The sequence below is a fragment of the Paroedura picta genome, chromosome 17 (assembly GCF_049243985.1).
Source record: "Paroedura picta isolate Pp20150507F chromosome 17, Ppicta_v3.0, whole genome shotgun sequence".
Lineage (NCBI taxonomy): Eukaryota > Metazoa > Chordata > Lepidosauria > Squamata > Gekkonidae > Paroedura > Paroedura picta.
This window is the reverse complement of record NC_135385.1, coordinates 22,270,893-22,293,104: the sequence shown is the minus strand read 5'-3', so window position 1 is coordinate 22,293,104 and position 22,212 is coordinate 22,270,893. Positions and strand designations below refer to the sequence as shown.

The 22,212-nt window shown below is 45.1% G+C and overlaps 1 protein-coding gene across 24 annotated transcripts in view; it reads left to right on the top strand.

Annotated features, from left to right (window-relative positions):
* The window catches only part of RBFOX1 (RNA binding fox-1 homolog 1), an 832,795-nt gene that overhangs the window by 767,127 nt on the left and 43,456 nt on the right, over positions 1–22,212 (top strand). For 15 of the 24 annotated variants that reach the window (XM_077316478.1, XM_077316476.1, XM_077316480.1 and 12 more), the window contains 6 exons: positions 1,409–1,552; positions 2,110–2,163; positions 5,513–5,605; positions 7,478–7,538; positions 10,228–10,281; positions 16,375–16,455. In XM_077316478.1, the coding sequence (XP_077172593.1) occupies positions 1,409–1,552; positions 2,110–2,163; positions 5,513–5,605; positions 7,478–7,538; positions 10,228–10,281; positions 16,375–16,455 (487 nt within the window). The remainder of the gene's footprint in view (positions 1–1,408; positions 1,553–2,109; positions 2,164–5,512; positions 5,606–7,477; positions 7,539–10,227; positions 10,282–16,374; positions 16,456–22,212) is intronic. The other 9 variants (XM_077316487.1, XM_077316481.1, XM_077316497.1 and 6 more) reach the window with 4 other exon arrangements.

Genomic DNA, 22,212 nt, shown 5'->3' with positions numbered 1-22,212 from the left:
GAACGCTGACAGTCACTGATGATCCAAAAGGCCATCTGGATGCAGATGTTGGGGGAAGTGGACTCTCCTCACAGAGGTTCCTCCTACGTTAGCGGGTTGCTGGGCTTCTCCAGCTCGGTGACCGCACGGTGGTTTTTGCAAATGGGTGGGGCCAGAGGAGGCTTTCCCCCAGCAAGGCTTCTGATTGGACACTGGGGATTTAATTGACTGTGCAGTCTAGGGCACCAGCTTCGTAAGCAGCTCTTCCATAGCTCAGTGTGGATCCTGAAGGACTGAGATGCATTGGACGACGCTGGAACAGGAATGTGCATGGCGAATGGCCATCTCCAGAAGATATTTCAGTCCATTGTGTTTAGGGCTTACTTCTCCCAAAACGTTCCCGTCACTGCACCTCTGGAAGGTGGCCTCTTTGGCCAGACTTCTGTCTCAGCGAGTCGCAAAGCACGCTACGTGGTTACTTCGGCCGGAGGAGCTCCTCCCCTCACCCAAGGCACTCAGCTCTTCATTAATTTCACTCTGTGATGTTCAGGGTGCCTTCGATCACACTTGCATTCTGCAATCAGCAAATGGAGAAAAAGCCCCACAGAAATGAAAGTGAACCCCACCAGCTTAGAAAGGGGCATATTCTCTGGGGTGTTGTTTTTGAATTCTTCCCCTTCCATCCATCTTCTTTCCGACGTTCGTTATTTGTGCCAGTAGATTAAGTCTATGGGCACTCAGAAATTTTCTCACTCATAAATGTGTGTATATACATATTCTGCAGTATGATTAATTAGGTATTCCATATTGTCGTGGAATTAAAAAGAAGAAGGAAGGAAGAACGAAACAGCCCTGAGCTTTCTGTTTTACAAAAGACGGTTCATTTTAATCTTCAGGTGACTTAACGAAAGTAGCCGCTTTTGGGTGCTGCATGCAGCAAGTCTCCAATGGGCCGACCCCAAGTGGTCTTTACCCCCTTGGAAGCCTGTTGGCTTCATAGGACTCAGAAGGGCGTGACTCTGTCTAGGATTGTGCTGTAAACCTGCTGTCTAGGTGGGAATTGCAACTGGGAATAATGGCTGGATGATGTCCCACAGGCATGGTATAGATCCAATTTGGTTCTTTGTTTTAGCTTGCTTTTGAAACCCACTTCTTAAAACTGGATCATCGCTTCTGTATTAAAACTGGTCACCGGGTTATGCATCTAAAGGCCAGGAATCTTCAGTGTAGCCCAGACTACGTTGCCTTCCCAATTGGTCTGATTTAATCGTTTGGTTACTGTTTGTAATTTAACTCTTTGTATTCTGGCACCGAAACTCTTGATGTGGGAGTGGGGAGATCTTCCAGTAGAGGAACCTTGCCAGAAATTCCATTAACTTTATTCATCAACACTCCACCCACCCACCCCCCGGTTTTGTCTTGTTTTTAGCAGACAGACGATGCAGCACAGACCGACGGCCAACAACAGACACAATCCTCGGAAAACACAGAAAACAAATCTCAGCCAAAACGGCTGCACGTTTCAAATATACCCTTCAGGTTCCGGGATCCAGATCTCAGACAAATGTTTGGGGTATGTATTCTCTCCCCCTGCCTCCGTCACCTTTGCAGTTCCCAGATCCTATTTCATGGGCACTCTGAGTCCAGCCATACCCGCAGGGGGCCTCAAGGCGGCCGGAAATCTTGGTTCCGCTCTGTGCGGCAGACCCTGGGTCAGTCCCATATCCCCAACTGGGAGCCTGGGAGAACTGAAGTTCATTCCAGAATTCACTTCTGCATAGTTGTGGCACCCTGATCTCCCCCAAAAGCCACCCCTGTGGAGGCTGGGGGACCACTTGATGGCCATTGTGGGAGACAGAGTGTTGGACTAAATGGGCCACTGGCCTGACCCAGCGTGGCTTCCTTTATGCTCGTAGCAGGAGGGGGAAATGTAAGATCTGCAGCGGGTTGCTTAGTCCAGATCTAGACATGGGGCTCTGGTATTCTATTTCAGTCAGCTGCATTCCAGAACCCAGCTAGTATCTCCTCCTGAAATACGGGGGCTTTCCCTGTGGTACTGTTTTAAATGTCCCTAATGTGTGTGTGTGTGTGTGTTTTAAATGCTCATGTGACTTCTTTGTTTCTTTGCAGCAATTTGGTAAAATCTTAGATGTTGAAATTATTTTTAATGAGCGAGGCTCCAAGGTAAGCAGTTGAATACACCTGTGGAAACGCTTAATTTGTCTGAAGTAATAAACCTTTCCTAAGTATCCACTTTAATTGAAACATCTATCGGGCTTTTCTCCCCTCTTTCTTTTTTTGTATGTGTGTGTGTGTGTCAATTTCCCAAACAGCGTGAAATTCATTGGCCTAATTTTGAATCCTTTAAAAGGGGATAATTTTAACTACGACAAAACTGTCGCTGTTTAAATGGGAATATTGCTTTCTGCTTTTAAATATAATCAAATGTTGTCTACCGATTCTTTCTACTTCCCTGGTAATTTCCACACTCGTTTTTGCCAAATTAGTTCATGCTTTCAGAAAAGGAAAGAGGGGGGAGTTGTTCGAATAGGTATCTATTCTGCTTAGAAATGGAAGCAAGTCATCTAATATTCTCTGGAGTAATTACTTGATCGGATGTGATTGTTCCTGATGACGAAAATGCAGATGTTTTCTCAGTTAGTTAAAAACTTTAGTGTGCTAACCCCTTTTACATTCAAGGTATTTGTCATATCTCTATAACAAAGTCAGAGAGTTAGTCCTTGCTGTGTGGAAATATCTTCTTTTAGAAGCGAGGGACAATTCTCCATAGGTTACTACAGAGGTCAACTGTGCTGGTCTGCCATAGGACAACTACAAGGGAGTCCCGTAGAACAGTGGTCCCCAAACTTTTTATCACTGGCGCCCGGTCAACGCTTGACAATTTTACTGATGCCCTATGTGTCCGTGCTGCAATTAAAAGTGGTACAGAGTCACGTGACCTGATGTCGAGGAGGGCTTAATGTATGAGAGTTGTCAGCATAGGCAATATACAGGAGGCCAAATGTCACCCACCACAGCGTGCCCAGCATGTGAGCAAATCCATGCTTAGATGACCAACATGTGATCAGGGTCATTTGGCATCTGGCCAGTTTTACCCACCTCAGATGTTATTGCCCATCCCCACCCCCCACCCTACTCCAGTGGTAAACTGCCTTGTACGAATCTGTGTGGCAAACAGAACTTTGGAGTACACATAGAATCATAGAGTTGGAAGGGGCCATACAGGCCATCTAGTCGAAACCCCTGCTCAACGCAGGATCATAGAATCATAGAGTTGGAAGGGGCCATACAGGCCATCTAGTCCAACCCCCTGCTCAACATGCTGTTCTTCTATGGTTTTAATTCTGGTGTTTACACCATCCCCAGGCCACTGTGGAAGTCTGGTACACCCTGCAGAGCTGCAGGGGCTCCAGCTATCAGAAAGGCAGAAACAAAATCTTCCATCCATGGTATGCCCAGCCAGTAGAGGAAGCCGAGACCCTCCTATTTTAGAGAATCTTCCCTCTCTTGTAGAGAAGAGTTTTTGTATGGAGAGCTGGGAGGGGGGAAATGAAATTTCAGGTTATTTCAAGAAGCTGGGCTGCATTTCTGATCACCAAATGAACTGTTTGCCAAAAGCCTTTTTTTTTTAAATCATTGAAATGTCAAGTTTTGCTGTCAGTTGTAGGCAAAATGTTTTGAATGCTTAAAACACAAGAGTGTATCTGTTTGAAACATGTTATTAAAATGGCAGTGAAGTTAGATGGTACTGAATTGCTTGAAGTAGTACACAAAAGGGTGGATTTTGTCCCGAGGAGTTTCTGACTCTATTTTCAGTTCATAAAGTGGATTAGGTGTCCGCCAGGAATGAGCACCACAGTGGAGACACTTTCTCCGAGTTGGTTCTGCCTAGTGGTGGTAATAATGATAATGGCAATGATCCATTTATATAGTGCCACAGACGAGGAGCATGCCATGCTGGAGATATTCAACCTCCCCAAAAGGGAGTCATCTGCAGACCAATGGCAAGGTTGATTCCTCCCATGAGGATCAGAAGCCATGGGAATCAAAAAGAACGAGATTGTCCTTATGTACAGCTAGCTATTCTCCCTTCAGCCTTCTCCTGTTGAACAACGTGCAGGTTTCCAGCTGCAAAGGTTGTTGGCATGTGGTGCTGCTTTGGACAACCTGCTTCCATTTGACTCCCATCCATTGGGGATTGCAGAAGTCCACTCATTCAGGGAGGGAGGGAGAAGGTTCATGAAGAGAATTCACCCAACATGTACCACTTCAAGCAAATTCCAATGAAAAGAGTGGCAGGATTGACAGCGGGCTTGTTCGCGCATAGCCCCAGCATGTATGTCCAGCATTCTGTGGATTGTGGGAGCAAGAATTAGGACCACACATTGACCCCCTCCAAACTTTACAGAGGGTGTTTAATGTGAACTAGGGCTTATCCACTTTGCCTTTGCCCCTTTGGTGTGTACAGGGGAGAGCTACAAAATAAATATACTCACAAAGACCACGATTTCCACAAAACATCCTGTGCCACAGTGCAAGGTGTGTGAGTCCATGGCTTGCTCTGACACTCTGCTGCATGTCAAATGTGCATGCCCGGGCCATGTGTAAATCGACCCAATGTCAGATATGTAAGACATGTTGCAACTGAATAGGGAAACTTAAGAATGACAATATGGACTAGTTGAACATTGCTCCAAATGGTTGCATTTCTGAATTCTGTGTTTTCTTTACTCATACCACATAATTCTGCTTTATCTTTTGAGAGAGTTAGGGATGTTTATTTTCAACCTCAACTTTGTTTTGTTGGCAGAGCTTATTTTCCTCCTTTTTCTTTAAGGAGAAAAAAAAGGAAAGGTTGTAGACTCGGACAAAATTATTAACACCCCGAGTGTTGCATGACGGACATGTTTTATTTTTAATCCACAACAGCATGAGTAACTAGCCAATGTTCTAGATTAGATTTGCATTTGGCATTGAAATTTGTTGCACACGTTTTTGGTTTGTACTTATGACCAGTCGAGCAAAAAGATCTGCATGCTGTTCAGAAGTGATTCGCTTTCTTTTCTCACAATTTTTTTCCTACGTGATAACATCGCTCCATCGATTTAGATGTTTCTTTCCCCCCTTTTTTTCATTAGATTTCTTTGTTTTTCCTCTGTAGCGACAATTTAGAGACGCAGTAAATAAATAAATAAAAAGGTATTTTGGTGTTCATTCTTTGACATTCTTCAGCGGATATGGTCTAACTGATGAAAGCAAGACAGACAGAGAGAGAGAGAGAAAAGTTGTTCACATTGGGTCGCTTTATTAATTGCACATCTCGGTACGATTATAATTTTTCTAATTTGCATGTTACAGAAATGAAGGAAGAACAAGAGCCTATTAAATTAAAGAGAGACAGAAAGTGAGAGAAAGAGAGAGAAACACAAACGAGAACATAAGCAAAGAAGTGGTCATTGTCTGAAATAATGATGTGCATGTTATTTTCCCCCCTCTTCCCACCTGCATGTAGGGATTTGGTTTCGTTACTTTCGAAAATAGTGCTGATGCCGAAAGGGCGAGGGAGAAATTACACGGCACCGTGGTAGAGGGCCGTAAAATCGAGGTGCATGTTCAAAATATTTTCCTTTTCATCTTTTTTATAAATGTCTGCTTCACTCTCATTTGTTGTTTCCGACGCCTCGTTAGTGTCCCGTGTGCTTCCCTTTTTTCCCTTCCCATTTTTTAAAATATATATCTCTCTATATTTATTTATATATATCAGTATGTATGTATGAGAATATATATAAATAAAGATAATCTGGCCATACTTGGGTTTATTATTTTTTTTTAAAAAAATCAGTTGATTTTGTAATTCTTTATAATTATTGCTGAAAGTTGTATGACCGGAGCGTGATGAGCTTTTAATATTTTGCTGTACTTTGAAAGGTTTTGTAAATCAATGGGTGCAATAGATCTTTTAAAAATTGGAAACAATAAAAGAAACAAAATTAAGTGGCAAAGAAAAACAAGGTAGTTTTTTGTTTTTTTATTTTGTTTTTTTTTATTTGTTTTCCAGTGCAGGGTTGATGCAGGATCTACAGTGGCTTCCCAAATCATTCAAATTGGGAAATCTGAGCAATCAACATTGAATGTCCAGTTAACAAAATCTGAAATGCAAACACCAAAGTTTGTTTTCGTTTTGAGCAAAGCCATGTTTCTTTGCCTGAGAGGCTTTAAACCCTTTACGTTGAATATGAAAATGTGCCCCCCCCCAATCGCCTTCACTTCCCCTATGACCACTGGATCCCCTTCAACACTGCCTGAGTAATTATTTGTTAGCATTAAAAGACAGAGACAGAAAAAGAAACAAAAAAATTACCAATTGAAAATGCTGTCGTCTTTTGAGTAAGATGTCGCATGTTTTGCCTTTCCATTTTCCCCCCTTCGACCATAGCGCTTAGGGCCCTCACCAAACTCTCAGTAACCATGGTAACTGTATACATACCCCATGCCGGCGATGGTGCTGAATGGTAAGTTGCAAAATCCATCCGCCGTTTCACGTATACTTTTTAAGCGCTGATATATATATATATATACCACGTGGAGTTTTTTTGACTTGTCGTATTAAGTTTTCTTGATGCTCTCTTTCTATATTTTTTTTTCCTCTATATCGGTACGCCTGTAAATTTTGAGTGTCCATTTTAAGCAAGCCTTGGAGACACTGACTTGGATCGAGGACATGACTTTTGTGCACATCTTACTCAGATTGTTAACTCCATATTGTGTTCAATAATGCACCCTCTTTTTATCCTTTTGTTAGCTGTGATTTTGAAAGCTTGAATGATTTTGTTAGTTTTCTTGCCATGAACAAACGAGGCTCATGTTCCCCAGTGTTGAATGCTACATGTCGCTTTTCCAATGGAATCTCTCTTTGAAAGGTTTTGTTGCACAATGCTTAGATCCGTTTGTCCTCCCTCCCCTGATTTTCTTTTGACCTTTCAGTTCTTCCCTTGTACATTGTCTCTTTCCCCCCTTTCTACTCCACTGCATGTTCCTTCATACGGTATTTTCCTCTTTTTTCTTTTCTTTATTTTTTGGGGGAAAATTCCGTTTTTAAATATTTTATCGTTTCAGTGTTACCATGGAACAAAAAGCATGCTCTTAAGTCTTCAATTATGCAGAACCTTTTTAATTTGCTTTTAATGTCTCTTTATTAAAGTTTAAAGGAGATGATGTTACTTTATTGAAATGATTTGTAAGTTTCTTTTTTTAAAAAAAAGAAACTGACGATGAGAGTAAATGTAATTATAAATAGTATGATGATTTTGTTATGTGCTTCCTGCTTTTTAAATTTTCTTTTTGGATTTTTTTTTGGGATATAAATTAAATTGCATTTATACATAACTAATGCCAGCAATAATGCATGTGTTTCATTAGTATCACGGAACTTTCCCTTTTGTGCAAACGATACTAATTCCCTTTTCTATGTGCTTAGGTAAATAATGCAACGGCCCGCGTCATGACAAACAAAAAGACTGTAAACCCATATACGAACGGTAAGCATGTGAAATATTTTCTCATATTCTGCAGCCTGGCAAATTTGCACACACTGCTTGTTCTTGAACCTTGGCCATGCCATTTATTTTGTGAAGAACATGAACCCGCAGAACTGCCCTATGCTCAATCTGAACATCAGTCCATCAAAGCCCACATGGCCTGTCACTAGCTCTCCCAGTTGAGGTGTTTCCCTGCCCTTCTCTCCCAAGATCATGGTGTCTTGAAGGCTCATGGAGCTGAGGACAAAACTCATCTGCCTTGGTCCATCCAGACATTTCTTCAGCCTCATTGTTCTTTGGGGCCATGCGGGGAAGGGTTCAGCCACCACTTAATGCTTCACTCACTTCAAGGGGCAAGGCATACCTCCCGACGCTTGACCGCCTCAATGGTTCAGCAGCCAAAGGGGCAACGCCATCTCTATGAGGCATAAATGAAACATTGTCAGTCGCCCATAGGGCCCCTTGAAGCATCACGCCAGTTGCTGCTTTGGTACAAACCTCAGGTCATGTGCGGAGAGTGTACATTCCACTTCACCCAACATTCAGAAGTCCTCTTGAGAATTTAGCCTCCAGAGGTTTGTCAAATGTGACATGAAGCCACCACACTATCTGGCCTACCTAGTTCAAGTCCAGTAAAGTTTTATTCAAGATATAGGTTCCATGTGCGTGCACACTTCATCAGGTACCCTGATACAATATATCCTCAACCATTATATATAGATGTAGCCGGGGGGGGGGGCTTAGCCCACCTTGAAAATTAAACCCCCGCCCACCCACCTATACATATTGGATTGTGTGCAAATCAAGGTATTTCCCCCCTGGAAAATGTATGGATTGTTCATGTATGGTGTGTTTTGACCATCAATAAATCAGCATTGGACATACTGTGTGCATTGTGCATACCCTATATGACACAAATTGCATATAAGCATCTTGAAAGAACCCTATGCTTGGCAAATAAATCTAGAATACCAACGAGGAGAAGCAGAAAGCTAGGCTCACTCATTAGAATATTCATGAATTGGAAAAGTCATGTGATCAGGAGCATCATCTCCATTCATTGGGAACAGGGCCAACATTGAACCCTGTGATTGGCTGGCTCTATAAAGCCTCCGGATTGGCCGTGCTTCTTCCTCCCACCTCCTCCCCTTGCTCTGCCATGCAGCCGTCTGCGTGGAAGCAGCTCCTTTTTTTCTCCCCCTCCAAAAGTTTCCACCTGAGGAGATGAGTGTTGTGACAGCAAGACAAATTCCCGGAATTACACCCACGGTGGCAAATTTACCTCTCCCAGCCGCTAACACGGGGGCTCCTTGGCGGTTCCTCATTCAGCTGTGTCAAGTCTCTCCTTACACTTGATTAACCCACACAGTTATGGGACAGCACAGCCCTCACTGACAAGACAAAGTAAAGTTTAATTGCTGTTATTTCCATGATGAATGAAGTCTTTGCTGGGAGAGATTCTCCGGGTTAGATGATACAGCCATCAAGCCGGGAGTGGGAAGGAGATGAAAGATGGGCACAACTTTCAGCGAAGAGCATCGATCTGCATCATCCAAAATACCAGTTCTTCCCCCCCCCCCGCTCCCTTCTTCTCTTTCCTCGGATAAATTGAGGTATCATTAGTATAACTTAAAATCTGAGGGTCTCTCTCAGCCTCTTTGACAGAAGGGCCTGGCAGACCGGGAAAGGCAGCCCAATCACTCGTATTTTGGGACGGTGCAGAGGTAAACGAGGGGGGCATGAAGGTGTTATAGGAAAGCACATCTTCTGCAATTAAAAATGCAATTGGGGTGTGGCTTGGGTTCCATGGCCTTGGAACCTTGTAGTTTTTCATGGCCTTTTCCGTCATCATTTTTCTTTCGGTGCAAATGTGGGCGTCGGGGACACGGTCGAAGAAGATGTGGGCAAGCAGAAGAATGATCAGAGCGAGCGGCTAAATGTGGGGAAGCCAGACATTCCCGTTCTGGAATTAACTGCGGACGTCCCCCACATTAAACTGGGATTAAGGAGGAATGAAACAGTGCCGGGACAGATGCCAACACATCTCCATGATAGCAGAAACGAGTCTAAGATTACCCAGCACACACCACTGTGTAAAGCCGGGCCTGGTTAGAAGGAACCCATGGAGAACTGGGGAGAGGAAGGAGACACGGTGGGATCTGTGCAAGCAATTCCATGCTCTTCCCCACCCCAGCATCGAATGGCTCACAATGGGGCGCACTGGGTTAGAGCATGAAGCCCAACTTGGATTCGTGCTTTATGCTGGCAGATCAGCTGGAAGCGTTCCATGTGCAGTGATTTTGGGGGACTCTGGCAGGGACAGTCTCCCTTAGCATGTTTGGAAAGGACTATACCACATGGTCCATTAAACATTTGAGTGGATCCTCAGGCTCACTCTTGTGTCCAGCATGAGCAAAAGGTCGCTTCGAACACACACACACACACCCCGGAGGGAGGGATCGTTTTATTGTTATTCATATTTCATATCTAGAGGATATTAAAGGGATATTCCTTTGGCCATTTCTTCCAGAGTCCCGTGAAGCATATAACTGCTTACAGGACTTTATTATAACCGTTTTATGGATAGTCATATTTTTTGCGCTTCCTCTCTCTACATAAAGCCACCCGTAATCATTATGAGCCCCTATTATAACCCTAGCTCAATTTTGTTTTTATATGTTGACTGTAGGTTGGAAATTAAATCCAGTTGTTGGCGCAGTCTATAGCCCAGAATTCTATGCAGGTAAGAATACACCCCTGTGCGTGCGTGGTTGTGTTGTTACAATGCAGAAGCCAGCAGGTGCGAATCCAACTGGAATTTAGCATGGGAGATCTGTGATTTGGTCACCACTAGGGTGTTCATTCTTGGTAAAGAGCTACCATTCCGACTGGGGCCACAGTGCAGCAGGGCAGGGGTTAATTCTCTCCCTATGTCCTCTAATATCCCCAAGGGAACAGATATTTGCATTTCCTTTTTTCTCTCTTTCTTTTCAATCCTGCCTTTTCTCCAAGAAATTCAAGGAAGTCTTGCATGCGTCTCCTTCCCTGCAGTATGCAGAAGGAAACAGACCATTTCATTCATTCATTCATTCATTCATTCATGTTTCAGTGCAAAGGCAGGGACAGTGGGCTGCCAACCTCCAGGCAGCACCTGGAGATCTCCCAGGGTTACAATTGATCACCCGTCAACAGAGATCAGCCCCCCCCCAGAGAAAAGGGCCTTTAGCCTTAATCAGAGCAATGGCGACTTTTGTCAGCTTTACCTGTGTAGCCTGCCCAACCCAACCACTCTCAACCAAGCCAAATTGTAGATGTTGGTAGCTTGATGCCAAACACATGCCAAACATAGAATTATCAGTTTTTCCAGCAGCATTAACAAACCAACTTCTAATTGCCTTAAAGAGCTGCCCATGAAGAGGTCACACGTTTTTGTAAATTAAAATCAATGTTTCCATTCCCTCCAGAAAGTAATTTTCTTTATTTAGTGGACTTTCCCCTTACATTTATATTGTCTCTTAATTATAAAATGGCAGGTTATCGATTTTTGGCATATAGCCTCACAGAGTTCCCCGGTATATATATATATAAATATATTTTATAGTCGGCCTTGAGGGGCGAGGTGTTTGGCCCTCTTAATGAGAATCTTTAATTACCATTAGAATGTTATGAATTTAGTGGTGTGAATTATGATGCCTTACGCTAACGGTGAAAGATGTAGAACCTCTTATCAGAGGTGGGCTTTTTCCTCTAATTACCGGCATTTGCTTAATTTGGGTGCCTTGAGGGGAGAACAAGCTTGGGTTGAAATCCGTTTGCATCAGTGTTGAGAGGCGCCTCCCATTTCCAGAGATTCAAAAAACCCACTGCAAACCTATTCATGTTGTTTCGAGATTGCCGGTCCTCCTCTTCATCTTTTGCCCTCACTCTCCCTGACCTCATTTGTCCTCACTGATAGACAACAGTGGCTGGCAGCATTCTGTGGTGACTCCAGAACTTTAAAGCCAGATTGCTGGGTTGATCCTTCCGTTGACTCCCAACACGAGGGTGACACATTGCCGGAAAAGGGGAAGGGACCGGTAGTCTTGGGGGGGGGGGCGTGGGAGTTGCCGACATTACCATGTCCTTCTTTTATTTTATTTTTTAAAAAATACATGGGAGATTCGAGCTACTTCACAGTCAGGGCGAGAATTTCCGTTTCCCCGCTACTAAATGATGAAAAATTTGGCCACTTTGGAAATAAAGATGATATATCTGTGGAGAAACTGTTGATTTAAAATATCTTTAATCTTGATAAATAAGTTTTTTTGGGGGGAAAGAGAAGGAAGGGGGGGAGAGGAGGAGGTTATACAAAGCTGTCAGGATAGCACTGATGAATAGCACATTCCCCCGCTTCTCAATTGGCGGTGAAGACACACACCACAAGGCTTAACCGTGTTGTACATCATATCTGCCAACTCATTTCTTTGATTAAATATTCCATCAGCGCGGGCTATAAGGCGGTAAACCTTAACAAGATTCATAAGATGTGCCTCTTGAATACGCATAACTCACCTCCTTGGATGGAGAGGGGCCCGCGCGCGGAAGAAAATTAGAATGGAGTTAAATTACTCCGGGAGACAAGATCAATAGACGGGAGGACGGCGGCGGGGGAGGGAAGAGGCCCCTAATGCAATGCAAATTTAAGATATAGTTATGTCCTGACAACGCGGAGCAGGCAATTAAAGTCAGAAGTGGAACCGTCTGACGTAAATCAACTTCTAAAACCTTGAACATAATAGTAAATGGTCAAGGGTCATTGAGAAGTAGGCTACCGTTGGGTCTTCCTCCTCCCTCCACCACATCCTATGTAGATTTGAGGTGGATGAAAACAGGCTTGAGAACAACCAAAGAGTATAACATGATTGAAAATAGGCAGGGAAGGGGGGAATAGAGATCTGTACTGTTTCTTATACTTTTGTCCCCAATAGCCGGTGGTTCTCTTGGTATCAAATACCAGCCATTTAATCTTCTTCTGTTCGGCTGTCTACCCCTTCCCTCCAGCTGACACTTCTGGTTGTCACCAGAGCAGATCAGGATACCACAGTGCCATAGCCAAAACAGGACCCACTCACCCCCATTTAGTGGCTTTTTAACCACCATATGGGATTGTTTTATAAGACTGCAAATGTCCATATTGTTTCTTATCAACTAGTAGGGATGTCATGGATCGACATTAAAGAACTTCCATGTGTGGGCTTTCATGGCCGCCATTTTGTCATGGCGCCCACTGTACGTCCTCTGAATCCCAGAAGTTCTTATAGGTTCGACGTGGTGTTCAATGCAAGGGACCGCCAAAGCCAACAGCTAAAAACAGAGGAATGACACCGCTGCAGAAAAGAATGTGGAAAAAGAAACATGGCAGGAGGAATGCCCTCGAATTATAAGCGCACGAGGGCAGGGAACGCCTTGCGCCTCAGAGAGCATGACAATTCCCTCTGAGTCGAAGACTAGCCATAGTCATGTGCATATCATTTCCCATACCAAACCTACAGACAAACAGAATGATAAATAGCCTTCTATTAACCCTACGCTAGATTTAAATGTATAACCAATTAACTAATTTTAATCTCTCTCTCCCTCAGAAAAAAAAATAACAGCTGTTGGCATTTTTCTTTGAATAATCCTTGTTTAGTTTCCATAATAGTGTACATTTTAATGAAAAACTCATTAGAATGTAACACGGGGCGTAATTAATTCCGGGTGATTCTTTCTGTGTAAATAGCTAGTACAGATGCTGAATTCCATTTTCTGGTGGCTTTATTAATTTTTCATACACCAATATTTCAGCCGTAATGGGTTGTAACAGCTTCTCAGAAGTTTTAGGAATGCATTAACCATCATCAGAGTTGTTAATCTAGCTGGGATATATTTTTTTAACATTTGTATGATAATACTTGAACACTACATTTGTTAAAACAATGGGAGCAGCTTTATTTTTTTTAAGAAAGCTTTGAAACAAACATCTCTGTATAATTAACATAAGTAATATTAAACAATATTGGGTTAATCTGTCTGTATTTAGAAATCAGCATAATCAGTTGCATGGATGGTGCTCTAGGATAAATTTAGGGGGGGTGGAGATCAGGAAAGGCTGAATAGCCCCCTTCCCGTTTTTGTAGGCGGTCATTTTGGTTCTGCCTTTTCCATTCCTGGTATTCTATTGGTTTTTCTTTGGGGGGGGGGTTGGTTTATGCCTAATTTCAACGCTACTTATATTGTACAAGTGGAAGACCTTTAAGAACTTGGAGTGGGTATCCCATCCCTGAGGAAGAAGGCTTTGACTCTCAAAAACTTGGTCTCAAAAGTGCTTCTGGACTTGACTTTAGTGGTTCCATTGCAGACCAGCATAGTCTCCCCCTCAAACTCTTGCAAGGAATGAGATTTCAGAAGGTGGACCTGCCTGGGCCTTGTTTTAAGTATTTCAAAGTATTTTTTTTTTAATCTTTAGAATTATATGCTTGAGAGATTAGTCAATTTTTAGCCAATTTTTTTCTTTTATGATCTATTTGGCTATTAATAAGGAAACGATGATTCTATTATTGCACCTTGTCTATAGCCAGTTCCCCCAAGTGACCATGGGAGGTGGCATAATAGGGGGGGCACCATGGAAGATGGCGATAGTTGTATCTTTGCGAAGGGGGGTACCAAAGGCTGGGGTTCTGTATGTTGGAGTCCCCAAACTTTCTGAGCCGGGGCACTTTGGGAATTGTGACATGAGGCTGGGGGCGTGGTCACAACATGACCCCTGCAGTAGGTGGAGCCAACCACAAAACGTCACGGATCAAGGTTAGACGCAAGTCTGAAGAGTGATATTATTATGATTATTATTTAATGTATTAAACGCCACCCCCGAGAGGCTCGTGGCGGTTTACAAAATCCGACTGAAAACCCATTAAAACCCCAGTTAAAATGGACACTCGCAACATCAAAAACAACAGCAGCAATAAACAACATTATGTATGATCTATAATCCTTTGCGGTCATTGTCCCTAAGAGCACAATGACCCTTCAGCGGTTCAGGCAGAAGCTCACGCAGCTGCATCCACACCCCCGCCCTCTTCCCCAGGCACCGCACTGAGGACCCCCACTGCATAGCCTTAGATTTAACCTGGTGCTTTGCCACAGCGGTTTGGAATATTTTTTCAACAAAAGATCAGAAGTGAAGCTTCTGCTGAAGCCCACCACTGTGCAAAAAGATCTAGAGCAGGGGTAGTCAAACTGTGGCCCTCCAGATGTCCATGGACTACAATTCCCAGAAGCCCCCTGCCAGCGAATGCTGGCAGGGGGCTCCTGGGAATTGTAGTCCATGGACATCTGGAGGGTCGCAGTTTGACTACCCCTGATCTAGAGAATGGAGGAACAGGCATTGCGTTCAGCTCCGTTCTGCCTTTTGAGGCACGCTTGGCCATTTTATTGTGTTAAGGTTTCCTAAATTGAATCAAATGCATAGGCTTCCCCCCACCCCCCTGGGTTTTTAAAACTCAGAGCATTCCCCACGCACACACATCGTTTTAAATGCCAAAAACACTGACCTTCATTTGGATTAATCCTCCCCGAATTGCAGTAGGTAGTACAGCACCAGAATTGACTGGGGATGCACATTGTTAAATGATATATAAATTTGGCTCCCGGTGTGGAATAAGGAACAGTTGGCTTTATTAGCAGGCCTGTTTGTGAATTTGGAATGGGTGGTTAATAAAGCCAACTGTTAAGGAAGGAGGGAGGAAATAAATCACTAAATTAAACCCTCAGTAGGGAGACGGAAAGCACAGTTTGTACGTTGCTCGTGCCCAGGGAGGACTGTCAGGGCTGGCTATCAAGCAGGACACACAAGTTGTGTTTCCCACCGTGTGAGCTCGACGGTGGGCTGGCCCCTGTGTTCAAATCCCCACCTTGCCTGAAAGCTCGCAGGGTGATTTGGGGCCAGTCAGCGTCCGTGGTCAGCCTAATGTACTTTAGGAAACTTTGTGGAGGTAGAATTCAGAGATGCTCTGAACTCCTTGGAGGAAGGATGAGGTCGGAATGGGGTCAGGAGGCCCGAGGATCAGGAGAGGGGATTCCCAATGGGGCAGCCACCCCCTTTCGCCACTGCGTTTGCAATGGGGGTGTGTGGTGGAAGAGCCTCTCTGACCTGTGAGCCTCTCCCCTGTGGACTTGTTCCAGCTCCAGTTTGCTCAAAGCTCCCCATCACTTTGGGGCCTCTGGCCAGCCTGCCCTCTGTCTGCTCCATGTGGCGATGGTGGCTCTCCAGATGGCTCTCAGGGGGGAGAGCCTCTTTCTCCAGAGGGAACCGGCCCCAATGGGCCACCTTCCTCTGTTCCAAGGGATTTCGTCACCTCTGCTGGCACGCCTCTCGAGGCGGCTGCTCCGTCCAGCCCGTGAGACTGCTCAGGCTGATTTTGACCCTGGTTGAAAAGAAACTCCAAGGATCTGGGGAAAGTTCTCCGGGCAGGACAGGGGCCTGTATCTCCTCCATCAGCGACGGGCTGAATGCGTCAGGAGAGGAAAGAGATGGAGAGAGGGGGAGAGAGGCCGCTGTCCACGGGGCAGCTTGAAACTGGACCATGTTTTGCCTTGGAGGGGAGTGAGCAGTGCGCTGGGAGGGCTACAGGTGTGTGACTGGGTCGAGGTGTCTGGGGGCGTTCAGTTGTCGCTTGCGGTCGACGGCCTGGCGTGTCGACCGTTCCAAGGGGATTTGTCGCATGGGGGCGGGGGGGGCGGGGCTGGTCAGATCCAGTGTGAGTTTTCCCGATCTCAGACCGTCCTCTCTTCCTCTCTGTCTTTCTCTCTTTCCCAGGCAGGGTGCTGCTGTGCCAGGCAAACCAGGAGGGATCTCCCGTGTACAGTACCCCCAGCTCCCTAGTATACACATCCACAAGTAAGGCACTCTTATGGCTCTCTCTTTTGTTTTGCCTGTGAATGTCCATCCGACCCCAGTGAATATTTAAAACAAATAAACAAACAAACATGATTCCAGCTTCTCCCCATCTCCCTCGGCTAGACAGACATTTTGGGGGATTTCAGGGCGGAATGTTGCCTCCGGTGGGCAAGCACACAACGAGAACATACGAAAAGAAACCCCAAAGGGCATATTAATGCATCCCAAAAATCCAAGCCGATAATGGTGCCAATCTTTTTGAGAAGCAGAACGGCTCGTGTGGTCCTCCATGTGAATCTCTGGCCTCAAATCTCTGGCCTGCAGCACAATCTACAGACATTCATCAAAGGGGGCTGGGAAATAAGGGGGGAAAGGAGATTTGGGCGGTTCGGAAGTTTCTAAATTTATCCCGCCCTGCTCCAGTTCCTTCCATAATTGTCTTAAGAAAACTTCCATCAGTTTCTGTAATTAAACTAATGGTCCCAATGAATTTCCAGATCACTAGCTATTCCTTCCAATATGTCATTACATTGAGTTCAATTAATAGGAAGGAAGTTTACAGCCCATTGTGTCCGTAAAATGCTATTCTGTTTTAACCGTTTTAATTAGCAATATCCGCTCGGCTACCGTTGACTCCTACCCACCCGTTCTGACCACACTCCCTCGTTTGTTGTCCCTCCCGCCCCCGTTGTGGGACTCCGGGCTTGTTTGTTGGGTGGGCATTAAAGTCAACGGTGTGAAACACCAATAATTACAACTCTGACGTCTTTCTTAAAAGTTTGTGGGACCCGATCCTGGCATTTGATGGCAGAAATGGGAGCGCCGAAGTTCACATAGAACTTCCACATCTGTTGGTCTTCGTTTTTGGGGAACCCCACATATGCTCCAACCTTCCGGTTATCCCATTTATTTCAAGAGCACAGGGGCAGCTGGAGCTCATGGAAAACCTATGTGAGGCTCTGAATTAGGGTGGAAGACAGTGTCCTTCTCAGACCTCCATGGGTATGGATTAAGGTTCCCAATGTCATATCCTGCCTCCCCATCACTGACCCACCATCTGGCAGAGGGAAAAGTAAAGGGAGAACCATCCGGCATGCAGCAATGTGTCTGCATCAGTTGCCACGTGACCTGGGAATGGCGTCATCCCATCCAAGATTTCAGGGCGGTGCTCTGGTATTTGCGCAAAAACTCTATGGTAGAAGCCAAGAAAAAGGGATTTGGATGCGTGCAGAGAGGGGGGGGTGCATGGAACATTTCAAGGCAAGGTAATGCACAAGTGAGATTCCAGCAGGACAATAACAATGATTCCCATTCAGATTTAGTGCCTTTTCTTGAGGCCCTGGGGGGGTTGATGCAAGACGGCATTTCTCTTCCTCCCTCTTATTCCATCGTGGCCTGCTCTCTTCAGAAAACGGCTCCGGCTGCCGTCTTCTCGTGCGCTTCCCCTCCCCAGCCTTGACTTGATATTTCTTTCACCGAAATACATATGACAGATAAGTAGCCGCTGAGGGATATTTTCGCTTCGTGTCAGAGAGATATTAAAACAATAAACTACGTTGCCCTGGGATTTTCGCTCACGAGAAAAACGGGAAACAACGAGGCAGAGATGAGATAGTTTTGAAAGGTGGCTAGGCAGGGTTTCCCTCCCCCCCAAAAAAGAACCCCCCCCCACCCACCCACGAACGCTGCAATACCACCGGCAGGAAACATTTTGATTTGATGCCACGCCACTGTCTTTTAAGGCGATGGGGGAAACAGACTTCAATTACTTTACATTCCTGTCATTCTGGAAGAGGAGAAACACGGTTTGCATTCAGAGCATGTTTGTCATGGTGGTAGGCTGAGAGAACGGAAAAAGCAAAGGGTTCCTTTTTTGTTTTAACAATTAAGCAATTCCAGCACCCCCCTGCCCCAATTTTGTCTGTGCCATGCATTGATTCAGGTGATCTAAAACTTCTTTCTATGCCAGTTTTTCTGGTCTCTGGGCTAGTCCACAGGTATGCTGACCCCGCGCATGTATGCTAGACAGAACTTGCTTTCACCGTTTCTTTTCCATTGCAGAAGGTGGATGAGACTTAGGTTGTGACCCTGCTGGTGGACCTCAGGATCTCGGCCACTGTGTGACCAGAGTGTTGGACTAGATGGGCCACTGGCCAGATCCAATATGGCTTCTCTTATGTCTGGGGCAGGGATGCTCTGTCTTCTTAGTGATTGGGGAGGACAACAGTAGGAGGGCTTCTGGTCTCACTGATGGACCTCCTGACGGCACCAGGGTTTGGGCCACCATGTGGCACAGAGTGTGGGACTGGAGGGGCCATCGGCCTGGTCCAACATATTCTGTGTTCTTATGACAGCATGCCACATATAGTGAGGGTCCCAGGCGGAACCCCCAGCTCGGCTCACGGATCTCAGGTGCTGGGAAAGTGCTTTCTCAGTTGGAGAGCTGGTACCAAATGATACTGAATTTCTGGCAATCCAGACTCAGGGAAGGGCAGTGCTCCCAAAGCAGTTCTCCTAAGAGCCTACAAGTATCCTAAATAAATATGGAAGCCCAGGGAATGGTATTCCAGCATTTTATATATCAAAGCAGTCTGACCCGTATTTAATAGCTTCTGCTGTATTCATCTGAAGAATCCCACACAGCCAGGATATTTGATCTTCAGTATGAGCTGGGGATGAGACTTGTGCCAGCATGCTGGAGTGGTTCAGAGTGGTGGCCTCTAATCTGGAGAGCCAGGTTCGATTCCCCAGTCCTCCTCTACATGCGGCCAGCTGGGTGACTTCTTCGTCTTTCTCATGGGCTCTCGGTCAAGGGCCATTTTTCAGATGTGCCTCCCTGAAACACAACCTGCCACATCCTTTGCTTTCCAGTAGATGGTGCTAGCAAATCACAGACTCCTCATTGAGTGGTTGAGGTAGGGCATTCCCCCTCCCATAGGGGGGCATTTCCCCTCCTGTTTTAGCCTCTTCAAAATGGGGATAGTTGCATTTCTTGCTCCTGCAGGCCTCCATTTTGATTTTACGTTCTCCCGTGTGCCATTTGAACCCTTGATGGGTAGTTTCTCCATGCACCCAGGCCAAATGTCCCCGCAAGAACTTAAGTCTTTCAAAACAATTCTTGATGAATCAAGGTTATCCATAGATTATCTGTGTAAACATTGGACATGGTTAAAACAAATAACTTGTGCACTAATGCACGTAAATCATTCTGTATGCTCACGCACATGAATTATAAAAACATGACGATCGTAAACAATACAAATGAATCTACAAAATCAGGGCTGGGAAGTGAGGAATGGAAACAGTTGACCTGTAATGGGAGCAAATCACAAAATTTGGTTAGGACTTGGATGGGAGACCCTTGAGAGAGTCCCTGGTGGCTGGAACGTCTCTTGCCTCAAAAACCCCTCCAGGGGTCACCGCAAGGCATCTGTGACGTCATGGGGTGAGGGAGTGGGTTATGTTCCAGCAACTATCCCTCTAAACTAAGGGCATTCTTCAAAGATGTTTGTGGATTCTTAAATCAACATCATGTGCTATATCACATTTTATAGTAAAAAAATATACATTGACGCCCCAGATACAATCTCATTCAAAACGTATGAAAATCTGATATTGAAAAGTCATCAGAGGGTCGTAAATACATTTAATTCAGCTCCTGAGGGCGCCTAGATGTAGTTCTGGGACACAGCTGGCTCCGCTAAAGCAGGTACTTCCCACATTCAAAATGCTCAGGGCGCTCCTTTTGAAGCTGTTTTTGTGCTCTCTGGCACTGTGTGCAGAGAGATTCCTCCACAGTAACAGTCGGGAGCAAACAATCCGAATGAAATTCCATTATGTAGTCTTCATCATGACCACGTCTTAGAACTCTCCCAATAGAGTGGGTTCCAAGGTCTGATCTAATTTCGATAGTGCATTTATTAATATTATATACTTCAAAAGGTACTGGTGCTATCCTTTTCATGATGTAAACTTTTAAAATCTGAAATGGGTGCAGCTGCTTGCACACTGTTTTCTCCGTACCGTGCATAAACCTTGCCAAAATATCAGGATTAAATTCGGGACAAACGTGGTCCGGTTCGCAGCCCCCGAACTGGTGGTTCGGGAAAGGCACCTTTCCCAAGCATCTCGAGGACTTTGTCTTAAGCAACTCAATTTTCCTTTTAATGAAATGGAGACACTGCCATTCCCTCACGGAAAGGAGACGGGATCTTTTAAAAATTCAAACAGATGAACAAACCTTTGAACAAACTGAGGAATGTGCACCTGGTTTCTGTCCTGCTCATTTTGCCAAAAATATACATCATTTGCTTTGGATTCCACACTTCACTGCTTGGGGTTCATGATGAGCCAGGTTGGAATGAGCCAGCATTTCTGTGCCTTTCCCTGACAGTCTCCAGATGGGTCTGGTGGATTTTGGTTGGTGTTTTCTGTTGGACTACTGTCTCTCTCAGATTTACTCCTAGCAGGTGTTTGCAGTCCTGAGGGTTGGGTTAAGTGTTTGGGTAATCATGCAGCTGTTCCCCAGGAGAGCTAGGCCCGTGCAAATGCCTCCTCTCCTGACTTGGTAAACTTCGCAATCCACAGCCCCTCCCCTTGGGTGGGGAGGTCCATAATGTTCTATCAGAATGTGAGAACAGTTCCACTGCACCTTAAGGCAATGGAGAGAGAGAGAGAACACATGGGTGTGTTTAGGAATAAGATGGGCATGAATCGGAAAGTTCCAGTTCCTTTTGGGGGGTTCAGGGGGTTCCCAAACCAAACCCTCAAATCTCAGTGACCTAGAAGCACTGAAACAAAGCATCTGAGTTTGGCCCATCCCTTTAACTGGCCCATCCCTTTAACTTAGGAGCAGGAAGAAGTGAAATCAACCACTGAAATGGCTGCTATTTAAACCCTCCAAAGGCAGCCATTTCAAGGGTCCCTTTGGAGGAGGAAAGCAAAACTGAAGCATTCCAGCCTTAACAACTGATGGGCAGACCATCCTGGTCAGCTGGACAAAAGGCCTGGGAAATGTTCAAGGGAGGCAGCTGCCCTTCTGAATGAAAAGGAGGGAGGGTGAAACACACCGTTGATCTGACCCACTGCAGCTGCTCTTACGTTCTAAAGTCATTTACCACCACAGGTGGGGAAAGATGCTAGACCACATGGATTTCTGTCCTTCATCCAAAGGATCTGCCTTTCCATTTCCACAGGCTTTTGTTTTCTCCATTCCTTTGTAACAAATCCTTCCCTGTGAAGAGGAATGCAGCCTTTTCCAAAACGCGTGCCGCTTTCTTTTTCCTTCCCCTTTTTGTAACTGCCTCCCCGTTTAAAATTAAGCAGCACAGTTAATTAATCAGAGCCGTGTCAATTTCCTCTGCTCCTTGTCGGTTTGCAGTAAGGCAATTAATCAACTCATCGTAGCCCAGTCGGTGGCCAGTAAAGGGGAACCATCCGTGGCATCCGCCTCACCTCCTAGACTTATTTTAATATTGTTTTAGAAAATATTTAAAGATGTGAAGGAGAGACAGAAATGAAAAGGGGGCTGCGTATCACTGTTTCATAAAACAAAAAACATTCCTCCACAACACAACATATGGCTATTGTTGCTGGCCGGTGTGGGGCTTATTGGGATTAGGGTGGGCAGGTTACGGAGCGTGGGAGTGGGGGTTAAGCTGGGTAAAGGTTGTTGGTTGTATTTTATATTGTTGTGAACCACCACAGGCTGGATGGTATCGGGAGCAGCACCATATAAATAGAACAAATAAATAAATA